Below are 12,701 nucleotides of genomic sequence, written 5' to 3'. Positions count from 1 at the left end.
TTGAACGGTAGAAGACATACCTTCTCGTAACGAGTAATAAACCATTGGAACAGTTTACCAGTTGACGTTATTAATTCTGAGACCACTAACACCTTCAAGAATCGCATCGACACAATGTAGTTGATATGGGGTTAAAAAGGCACTCGCCTAAACTTTCCCATTATAACTAAACTAAACTATTATACCACAGTAAGTTAGCACAGAAATATTACAGTAACTACATGTATACTATATTTAATACAGAAACTATCATTTTATTATTATAACAAGTTTATAGCAAAATTATAATATTGAATGCATAGCATAAATAATATTTAAACAAGAAACAGACTATTGTTCTTTGACATTCTGACTGTCCACCCAAGTTCTGGTGTAGTACTCACCCTCTCCTCTGATCTCCACTCAGACTCTTTCGTCTCCAACTCATCGCGTGCCTTTGCCCAGTCTTGTGTCAACTTGTTGATGTCTTGAGTGAGATTCTGATTGGCCGCGGTTGCTTGGTCCAATTGTTCACGTAACATCGAGTTGACATGTGCCAGGCTGGCACTTCTCTGCTGCTCTTCTTCGAGTTTAACAAGCGCATTTTCTAAATCTGAACTATGTTCTTGCTCAGTCATGCGTAGCCGAGCTTCTGTGCTCTCCAGGCGGGACTTCAGATCATCAGTGGTTGAACGAAGCTACATGAACAAAATTATTTATCTATTTTAATCATGGTGTTATTGTTAGGGTGGCAAGTCTAAGACTTGGCACCCTAACAAAGTTTAACAATGCAGAAATATAGTTATTGCAATCAGTCACAGGAATAAATAATGGCACTTACCGATGCAGCATTATCAGACTCTGACAAGCTCTTGTCTTGTACCTGCGCCTCAAGTTCTCCACACTTTCGTTTATACTGAAGAACCTTTGAACAAATATTTTTTTTAAATGAAAGGAATTTAGTATTGAAAATTATAACAATGACATAATTTAACAAGACAAAATATTATAAATTTTAAATCTTTAGTAGTGTAGAAATAGATTTGCAAATTGTATATGCATACAGTAACCATTAGTCATTTTCAATGTCAACTATTAAAATCTCCAGTTATTTTTTCTTCTATTCAATAACAAGCTAATTCAAAGAACACTGTCTTTTAAATCTAAGGTTGATACACTTAAGCCTTTTAGAAATTAGAAATTATGATTAAAATGATAAAAAGTAATGCACTTTATTAGGACATAAAATTGCGATTGCCACTATGGCAACCAATCCATATTGTTCGCTAGTTTGCTATTAATTAGATAACAGATAGTCATCTCTTTCTGATTGTTGAGTGCATTTAAATGCCAGCTTTGGGGAAAACAATTTTTCATATAGCTCATAATTATTTTTATAAATTGTTTTTAATAGTTTTCATAAATAATGTTTGATATTAAATCTCCAAGTTGTGTCTGTTTGGAAAAACTTATTTACAAATTCACAACAACAATTCAATTCTTTTGCTGTGGTATTGGTCTCAAAACAATAATTATGAAAAATGTTAGTACTGGTAACAATATGTGTACAGGGCTATCAGGCTACTGATGATATTATTCTCTATACTGTATGCAACAGCAGCAATAAAATGGTGACTCTCTTCTACTGTAGCTAAGTATGTAGGTAATGGAAAGAGTGTGCAGAACACTAAGGTAAGTCTATTTCATGCCTAGCTTACTGTACCTGGATAAACCAATATTAGCCCTTGTTTCTCAAGTGAGAGAATAAAAAAAGTTATTGAAACACCCGTACAATACCCAGCAATGGAACAGTCAACCCCTCTGTAGAAGGAACATAACATTCCACCATCTTCATTTCAGGGAGAGAGGGCTATGCACTGTTGGTTTAACCAGGTAAATGGCACTCATAGACAACCAAAACTCCTGTTGATTTGTTTACCTTTGCCTGCAGTTTTTGAACGAGCTGGGCCTGTCTTTGCTGACCATCCTGATATGCCTGCAACTTGCGTTTGTAATTTGAATGTTCCTCTTCTAGCTTTCGACGCAGTTCAATATTCTGGCCAACCAGACTCTTGTTCTGTTCTTCACGTTCTCGATCGTTGACATCAGATTTAAATGACTGTTCAAGCTGGAAATGAAAGAAAAAGTATATCAGTATCAAAATATTCAGAAAGGCCAAGTATTACTGAAAGCACAAACCAAGAACTAGTAATTTCATTATGTATTACTGCAGTTTAAAGCATTTCTCACATCTACTTTGTGTTAAAAATATAAAATGTAAAATTGAATTCCGGCAAGTAAAAAAAAAACGGTATGATGATGACCAATGATGGGTCACAGTTAAAAATAACATTACACTTACAGACAATTTTTATTTTCTAAGATCATTCTGTGAATTTACACAAACCAAAAGTTGTGTAACATAAATAATTATGGTTGTGTGTCAGGATGCAACCAATTGAGGGCAGGGTTCATGGAATCTACCATTATTATAGGGGTATTAAATAAAATTCAAGTATATATTTGAGTATATAGCTCATTGAGCACTGGCTCTAATACTTGAAGGAGGGGTTACTATATTGTGTACAGTACAATATGCCAAGGTGGCCTCATTGTTCCCAGGTCTGTATCAGGTGACCGGAAACATGACAACACAAACAATGCAATAAAATTGGTAGCGTCTCCCTCTTGTAGATGACAATGATAATATTGATTATGCAAATGAGCGGATCAATGCATCGTATCTTATTTACAGCTCTTCTTCTATGCAAAAGTTTAAATTACAATGTGTATTTTCTATTATTTTATAATTTAAAGTTTTTTTTCAAATTAGTTTTTTAAATTATACTATACAGTAGCTTTGTTTAAAACTTTATTTAATAAAAAATAGTTGATAATATTAATTGTATTGGGGTAAACAAAGCACAACACACAAAAGTGTCCTAAAGAAATTAAACTTCTAAAGCATTGCTCCGTGTCTGAACACAGTTTTATTTTCACTGAAGTTTATAATTTTACCTCTGCTACAGTATCTCTACAGCATTGTGTTACACAAATATGCCATAACTCCATCAGTGTGAACATGGCCTTAATGTTTACAAATCATGTACAATACAATGTTTACAGTACTTCAAGGTTTGTTTTCACACTAAAGTGTTAGCTCAATGTTAAGCTGACAATAGGCTGATGATAGATGAACAAAAGAAAAGTAGGTGTTTTTTTTTAGAATTAAGAAATGACAAAAGGAGTCACTGAGATTTCTTCAAGTGTCTGATCAAAGATGAATGAGAAATGTTAGGGTTTCTTTTTAATGGTGGATAATGACACTACATGCAATGCACCTAAATTGAAGATTAATAATTTAACATTGAAAACGCAGAGGAACAAAGATTCCCCGTCCTTCAGATGGAACATCAAGTACAGTACAACTGTCATTACTATACTACAGTAGATAATGCATTGTGATTACACCTTTATCAAGATTAATTATTTGAAAAGGAACAATGTTACGTCCTTTAGATGAAATAATAAGAATAAAAAGGTCTTTGGAAACCTCACTAAATTTCAAGAATATTTGCCCACTGGAGAGGTTGAGATTATATAAATCGCATGCTTGTCATCTACTGTATATAAAATAATGTACAATTTTCAATATAATTTTATTTATTTATTTATTTATTTGGTATAAAAAAATAAAATAAAATAAATAAAATCAATTAATTAAGGTGTTGCTGTACGTCTTTATATTGTGTTTTTTAAATTGTATTGTACTGTATATGTTTCTAAGCTCATGAAAACAAATTCCATGTAATGTAATATTATGTGACAATAAATTGAATCTTTACCATCCTACAGTACCTTAGAATAAAAGCCTCAATTACAGTATGTATTGTCAATGCCATGTATCCCAGATTTTATAAAATATTAAGAAAGTACAGTGACATGATTGCAAACAACAATCATTGTGTCCAACAGTAAGGACACAATATGACTTAAGTTATTGGACTTAAGCTAAAGTATCTCACAATCAAAAGCCCAACACACTATACCACACACTCGCAATAAAGAAAGGATTAAGTCAATGTAAGAACCATGTATTATACTTAGGCCTACCACATAGGCAGGAAGAACAACAAGTTACATATTAATTTCATATGTGTCATGTAGAATTTCGGTGTACAGTCAGTCTACAGAAATTGAATTACAAATTAATTCAGAGAGTTTGCCAATAATGCCAATATACCAAATTACTGTATACCATTATTGTTCACAACAAAACAATTGAAATTCAACCTGCACTTACAACTCTGTCTCAATCGAATAAACCAACATACAATATCCCGTACATCTGGACCTACAATTCAAAAACTGCAACAATGCAGCTATTAGATATGAGATGAAGTCTTGCGGTACGTGATGCGTGTAATTTGTTGTTACGCTTAGCGATGGTCGAGTTATACTTCATTAACTCTGAACACAACCCCCTCGAAAAATCTCTAGAAGGGTCTTTTGTGTTTAGAATAAAGAGTTGAGTAATTATGTATTTAATATGCACCTCACGTTTAATTAAGTACATATTAATAAAAGCAAAATTATAATCATTGAAGAGAAAAATTCTCGCGCCAAGTCAGAACTGATTATTCAAATATTTGCTTATTTACACCATCTGCAATTTGAAATAAAATCATGGCAAAATATTTTACTGTACACCAAAAAAAAATAATAATTAGTAATTTTGAATAAATTTATTGAGTACCATTATATTTAAAATATCAAAAGTAGTGATAGGGATAAAGGTGATAAAAGTAGCCTACAATATGTATGGAATGAATGGATGATCTACTGTATGCTTCCTCATCAGACTGTGGTGGATACTGTACATACACACAGTACTGTACTGTACATACTGTAACAGACTAAAAGTAAGTTTAAATATGCAAATCCAGATCAATTATAAATTATTACTCTGTTAATTATTAAGAAAATCAATTAGCAAAGCGATTGCATTGCATAGTTTAATGTTGTTGACAAACTGTCTCAAATTTCAGAATAAATTGGAACTTCATCCAACTGTTATCAACACTGTCCTTTTGTTAATAACAAGTAAATGAAATTTTCATAATATTGACCCAAGTTTAAAGAACTAAATATTCTATTATATTGAGAAAAAATGAAAACAAAAAAGATACACTAAATAATATAAACAATTTATACAATACTTTAGTTATAGTTAGTAAGAATCTTTACAAAACAATCCAGGTGTCAGAAATGTTAACTGTTCAGACTATAATTTTAAAAACTTACCGCAGACGGGTACACATCCGAAAGCACATCATCCACCACCTTACTGGTTAATTTATAGGAATCCATGAAGCCTAAGGCTAAGCCTAGGAAAATCCTGATTTAAACTGATCGACAAACACAAGCCTACACAGTCACAGTTGGTCCTGTTTATGTTTGAATGGGGTAAACCAAACAGAAAGCTTCATTCGTATGCAAATTAGCCAGGGATTCCCTCATGACCTAGTTATGGTCATGTGATCAGATTCAGACTAGTCAATGACTGACTGTACTGTAGTTGCCAAATTCATCAATAAAGTTTAGTCTGTATACTATAGTCAACTGAAGGTTATACAATATGTTGGTTAATAGTACAGGTGATTAAATATTAACCATTGGCTGGCATTTGATAAAATCAAATTACTAATAGCCTGCTGTTGATGTCAAGTGTAAAGGAGTTTTGACCTTAACAGAATTGATATAATGATGCTTACAGTATGAAGAATAAAAAAGGGACTTGTTTTTCATGATTTTCAAACCAAAACAAATCTCAAAACAACTACTTGTAAACTAGGAACAGTCAATAAAAATCATTAATTCTATTCTGGATATAAAGTACCAACTACTGTCAGTGTAAGGCATGGAAAAAATGTACTGTAAAACATAAAATAAAAATTATAAATTTATCAAAAGTGTTGTACAGTACTGTAACTATACAGTACCTCAAAGTGTGAACAATTTTAAAATAAAAATCAACATTTTCAATGGTGTACAGTAGCCACTGTGTAAAATAATGTTACATTTTGTTTTAATTATTGAATGCCTTTATCAATCCTTATTTTCTGAAATTCTAACAAAAAAAGGTTTTTATTTTTTACCTATAAAGGCTATAAATATAATTAAAGAAAACAAAAATTCAATATTTATTTTTTTACTGTTATTAGAATAGAACATGTACTGAACTGTATAGCTCATTTAGTCAGTAACATTTTTTGCAGTCAAAACTGTTTAATTAATCAAAAGAGAGATCTGTACAGTAGACACAAGGGTTTGCTTGTAGGCCTGTTGTACAGTTCTTCAAGAATGCTAATTGTATCATTAACAATAAAAGAATTATCTCAATGAACCAAGTCAAAATAGCTCTATTCAAATCTAATGATAACACAAAACAAGATAATGAGCTTTACGCCCTAGATAACACTTGAGAACTACTGTAAATTTAGATTTTAAAAAACAAGCAGACTAATCTATTAAAACATTAATTAAGGCCTTATTGTTACTATGGAGGAATAAATTAGATAATAATTTACTTTAATATGCATCGACCAAATTAGGCCTAAGGTACTGAGGTAAAGATTTTCCCTATTATACAGTAGCATTAGAAAAATAAAAAGGCAAATTACTGAAAAAATGAAAATGCTAAGGGTATCAACAGTGGCTGGATCTTAATGGAGGCAGGCTACTAAAATAAGCAGAAATCTAAACCAAAAGAGTAAAGTAAAACAGCTAAAAAGAAAAGTGCATAATTATACTACAGTTCGGATAACACTACTGCGTAATCATTCCGCAGGGCTTTCTATTCACCCACTTGAGCGCGCAACTCATGGACGATACCACTACCTTGGAGGGTTTTCTATAATTCCATTCGTTTTGGACTTATTTTCGCTCCTCAAAAGGGAAAAGACCTATGTCGGTTTATCCAGGTACTGTACTTTAGACACAAAAAATACTAAAATATTTTTTAGAGGAAAAGAAGATATGGCAAATGCATCAATTTCATTCATGTATGTGAAAGTCTGTACACCAAGCAATTACTAATATTATTATTAGAGATTTGGGGATATCATATTTTTAAGAATAAAATTTATTAAATCTTTACAAAACATTGAGAACAAGAAGAATGAGACATCCAAGTGTTTGGTGGAGTGTTAAATCTTTATTTCAAGTTCCTTCCTAAACCTGAACAAGACTTCCTGTTGACAGCAATATCAATGAACATCCAGATTACTACAAAATCCTCTTCACTACCGAATTCTGTCTTTTTAGTTTGAGTTTAAAAGGCTTAAATTGAGGCTTAATCTTGAATTGAGGGTTAAGCCCGGTCTACACTATCAAACTTTACGTGACAAAAAAATTTGATGTGCCCATTTGGACATGATGATGTCATGTATCATTACAATATTTAAGCATATCACTACCATATTTGGGCACATTACAGTACGCTTTTTTTGTCAAACTACAGTAGTTTGATAGTGTAGACAGGGCGTTATGAAGGGTTTAAAAAAATGTGGTTATCATTGTAAAAAGAATCGTCATTGATCGATCCAATGTGCTGGACAATCATTTGCAACAGTAACAATAATTCTCAATAAAAAAAATGTACACATACAGTATCTGAAATAAAATGCAGTTTCTTTAGTGACACTGTTGATGAGTGCATTCACCCACAGCACAGTAGCGATGATGGTGCTCTCGTGACCCCAAAGTTTTACTGTACGGTATGTCCAACGATTTCAACTTAATGTAGGAAAATACTGCAGAATGGTGCCCACTTTTTTTCTATTACCAAGAAGACCAATACAATTTACAAACAACTGAAATTTATTTTAATTTATGTATTGTAACCTTAAATTCCAACAGCTGTATTTTACTAGAGCACTAAAGAAATTATGATGCGAATTATTGATGTACAGTACAATAGCTAAAAACATGTCAGGACTTACAATTATTTTACAGTACGATACGATACTAACAGTATAGCACTTTCTCTATCTCAATTCTAAGGCATGTAAAAATGTGGCATTCTACTGTATGATCATGGCAAGTTTGGGACGGGGTACTGATACTGCACTGTAGGCCTACAGTTACAGGTTGACAGCATGGTGCAAAAACAAAACCTGGATTTTGACTCCACTAGACAGAAACTAGTCTCGCAAAATCATAGTGTACCACACTTTATCAAGATTAAAATACATTGTTTATCATATTTTTAAATTATGATGCTAATGAATTTATAAAGAAATAGTTTTGTTTCATTTTTGTAGCAGATAAATAGAGTAGGGCCTACAGAGAGCTGTATTATTACTGTATGCTAAATTGTAAAATAAAACTAATTAATTTTTGATTTCCTTATCTATGTTGTTGTTAATGTTAGTTTCTATTTATTAGTACAATATACAGCTTGTTAATGTTATACAGTAGTACTAACAAAAGATTGACAAAAGATGAAATCATCACCAAATAAAACTAAAAACAAAGAAGAACAGAAGAATGGCAATGACAGGAGAAAATGGAAATTGCGAACTGTAGAGGATGAATTTACCCAGCAATAGATCAACACAGTCTGATGTTACGATATGATAATGTACAGTAGTTATGTTACTTTCCAATCTTAAAAATTTACAAACTTTAGGAAGCACCATTATTTGAAGGGATGTAAGTATTGTTAGCAGGTGGAAAAATTAAAACAGAACTTCCAGGAAGGTAATACTGTTACGTCCTGAAACACTCAACAAATAAAACAAATTAGGCTACTGTAGTTAGTAGCAACCAAAGCATATTCTACACATTTTGAAAAGGTGTATTGTGCCATTGACTGGGTTAAAAGTGGCAAGAGTAGTGTTTGATCACGCACTATTAAGCAAACAAAGCACCTTTGAATATCATGACTACTATCACTAATCAAACATTTTGTGGCCTGGTATCATCACTCATAATGACGCTAACTCTGTTTGTAAGGGTCAAAGTTTACACTGGAACCGTTAGTCTGTCCAGTTTGAGAATAAATGGTTATAAAATTAGGTAAAATGACAATCTCAAATACTACAAGATTGATTATAATAAAGTTTATTAAGATAATAAACCGTTTTGAATGGTAATATAATGGTTTTAATTATAAAGATGTAGACAGGCTTATCAAAATGTTATACAGAGCAGTATCACATCTTCTAAACAGGTACTGTACTATAGTATTGTATAAGTATAAAAGCTGTGTCTACTGTACACTATCAAACTAGTTTGACAAAAAATTGTAGTAATATACCCAAATATGGTACAGTAGTGATATGAGATCATAATGGGAACAACAACATCAAATTGTTTTGTCACATAAAGTTTGATATAGTGTACAGTACAAGAAACTTCAATTCACAATTGTAAAAAAATGTCATACACATACAGTACAAAGAAAGAGAAAAACAAATTTGCAACAACTTACTCTATCTGCAAGTGCTTGATATTTAATCGCAAGTTCGTCTCGCTCCGCCCGGCTTCCAGCGAGCAGGTCCTCCACTCGACTAAGCTCATTCTGCAGCATACGATTCTCTTCTTGCATCGACATCATGCTTGGTGTCGTGCCGTTGGTGTATTCCAAGGGCGTAAGGTCCTCCTCTGATAAATTTTTTGTGATAATCTCACGGATTCGTGCCGGAACTTTCGTTGGACTATTGTCCTCGCCTTTCACGGGTGGTAGCTGGTCGTCGTCTGGGTTGGAGAGAACGGTATCTTCCAGTTTCTACATTGGAAAAGAAAAAGTATTAAAATTATTCCTTCTCTGTAGAATAAAGCAGTGAACAGTCCGAGTGTTTGAAATTGTCTAATTGTTGTCAAAGACAATTTGGCAAACTTCCTTAGCATAGTTAAACAATATTATTATGAGTCACATTATTGGGAAATCAATGATCTGATTGGTAAATGAAACATGCAGTACTGTACATTAATGTGTACTGTAGAGTACAATAGTGTATTGTACTGGCATGTGAAATAGTAAATATCAGAAAGCAATTAATATACCATATTTGCTCCATTTTTCATGTTCAGCTTGACTCATATCGTTTTATGTTATTGTTACTGTTACTGTTAGGGAAGTTTTTGAGCTCAGTATTAACAATATTAATATTATTACTGTACTATCAAACATGGAACTCCTAATGCACTTGTCAATTGTATGACCCACTATACGACCCCCGGGAGAGGTGCGTCATTTGTCCGATGTGCGTCATACTTTTGAATACCATGACGCACCCGTGCGTCAAAAAGGTGATTTACCTTTAGGTGACCATGACGCACCCATTTTGACGCACTGTGACCATGTTGTTTATGATATGGTGGGTGGTAAAGTGACGGACATTGACACACCTTGTTCATTGATGTGACGTACCATCTAGGTTTTTTGACGCACCCCTGCGTCAGTAATTATTTATAAATGACGCACCGATGACGCACCTCTCCCGGGGGTCGTATAGTGGGTCATACAATTGACAAGTGCATAATGATAATGAATGAATAATTGTTGGTTTTTCAAATTGAAAGTGCTCAAATAACCTGTATTTATAAATCTAAACCAGTCATTCTAAAGACTGAAAAAACTATCAAACCTGTTCTTGTGGTGAATCCATGTCAATTTTTTCAGTCAGTGCAAATTTTCAGAACACTAAAAAAGGCTAAGCTATATGCATGCCACAAACACACTACAGTTAGTACTGACCATTTGGTCAAGCAGTTACTTATTAAAGGTTAGTATGTCTTTGGTTTTTAGAGAGTTATCATTCAAATATTGACATAAAACAATTGTATCTGATTACACTGTAGGAGGCCTGAACTGCCAATTACATGTCTTCTCAAAAATGGGTGAGCAAATCCAGTAAATTAATGTCAATCATTTAATAAAGACCAAAAATTATTAAGATGTCATGCTTTAAAGAAGTTTACTAATTATTAATAAACATTGCATTTAATGATGAAGATGGTAAGGTAAAAAGACGATCTGGCCCTGTTATATCTCCCAAGTAAATTGTTGATAATAATATTAATAATAATATGATACTGATTTATGTCAAAATCTCATCATTGAAAAAAAAAGTAACATGTGTCTAATAAAATGTAAAATAAATACTTTTATTATAATATTTAATAAAAGATCATAATCCCAGATCCATAATTTGTACAATGGATGAATACCCAGTTTACAAGTTTACAGAGTATACCGGCCTTATCTACAATAACCCTGCCTGGACTGGAACAACAGTCATGAACCAAAAAAGGAACTACTGTAGGCCTACTGCTGTAGGCCAAGTCTCTGAAGTTGAATCAAGTGCTGAATAAATGTAAAACTAAAGGCAGCCTAGACTAGTAATATCTAGAGTAGTAGGCCAGCCTAGCCCTGTCCTCTGTGCTTTTAACTTATATTTATAAAAATAAATCGATAAACTTTACAATTCATTAATATCAAAAAATAAAATTTTTTTTAATTGATTTTTAAATAAATAATGTTTTACCTGGATCACTCGTTCCAATCGTTCATCATATTGTGATGGTGTAGACATGTCCAATCAATATATAATAGTAAATACTACACAATTAATGTTTCCTAATCTTAATCTAGGCTAGGCCTAGCCAACAAGGAAAACTCGACTCTTTCCCGAGGTAGGGCAGGCAAATTTTCCCTGACACCGCAACCTGTTGACACAAAATGTGATTGTTGCAGCAAACGCCTAACTATACAGAAATCATATGGCGTCTACAGGCTAATTTACGATTAAACATCCACCAACACGTATAATTCTAAACAATTTGCAACTTTTCATTTGTCCACTAAGTCTATTGCATCAATAATATCGTCTTTTAACGACACTTTTCGATCGACTTGCTCTACCAGGCCCCTAGCTAGCTAGGCCACGCGTCACACACAGCGAGTTGGAACGAATCGGAAGGAAGCTAGGTGCTTCACGGAAAGAAGGTCGAAGGGTAAATAATCAGGAAAAGTGGGCGGAGTCGACGCGACCCCCAGCGAACAGACGCTATGAAGCGTCCCGTTGCCAAGAGACGAGGACTTTAAAGAGCATGATGTGAATAACTTTGCAGAAATGTCAAAGAGGGCCAAACAATAGTGTTTGGACAACAATGAATAAAGAACTAAAATGTAATATAATACAGTGATAATCAATCACAAGTAAACTACTGTGTTTTAAAGTTAAACTGTGCGCATTCATAGTTTATTATTTATTTATTTATTTTGTTTGCTTTGCCTTTTTTGTAATGATTTTATTTATGAAAAATAATCGCATAATGAATGTATCTCTCAGATTAAATTATAAACCACTTATGGAATTCATAACTAAAATAGGAATAGGTAGATATAGTCTGTATCTGTATTTAAAATGTAATTGTACTTGTATGTCTTTCGATAATCTAAAACAAAACAAATTTTTATTTTGTTTTTGTAACTCATGACTATATTCACTATTATGCATGCATATCTTAATCATGGACCATTTGTAAGAACATTATTTTCAATGAAAATGTCATCCATGTAAAATAAGTTTATAAATTAATAAATAAATAAATATTGCATTGATCGCGCATTATTTTTTTTTTTACAATTATACAAATTCACATAGGGCCGCATATCAGTCAGAATTAGACTGTGGGCCTACTCAACACAC

General features: G+C 32.8%; 1 protein-coding gene across 4 annotated transcripts in view; it reads right to left on the bottom strand.

Moving 5' to 3' along the window:
* LOC140045184 (uncharacterized) overlaps positions 1–12,701 on the bottom strand; it is a 39,829-nt gene that overhangs the window by 23,853 nt on the left and 3,275 nt on the right. For 2 of the 4 annotated variants that reach the window (XM_072089984.1, XM_072089987.1), the window contains exons 2-5: positions 9,476–9,772; positions 1,919–2,107; positions 821–904; positions 384–677 (exon numbers count right to left, since the gene is read on the bottom strand). In XM_072089984.1, the coding sequence (XP_071946085.1) occupies positions 384–677; positions 821–904; positions 1,919–2,107; positions 9,476–9,772 (864 nt within the window). Of the gene's footprint in view, positions 1–383; positions 678–820; positions 905–1,918; positions 2,108–5,283; positions 5,365–9,475; positions 9,773–11,534; positions 11,933–12,701 lie in introns of those variants that run through there. The other 2 variants (XM_072089986.1, XM_072089988.1) reach the window with 2 other exon arrangements.

The sequence above is a fragment of the Antedon mediterranea genome, chromosome 3 (genome assembly GCF_964355755.1).
Source record: "Antedon mediterranea chromosome 3, ecAntMedi1.1, whole genome shotgun sequence".
In the NCBI taxonomy this organism is placed as follows: Eukaryota; Metazoa; Echinodermata; class Crinoidea; order Comatulida; family Antedonidae; genus Antedon; species Antedon mediterranea.
Note: the sequence above shows the minus strand (reverse complement) of the source record. Positions and strands in the feature narration are given on the sequence as shown.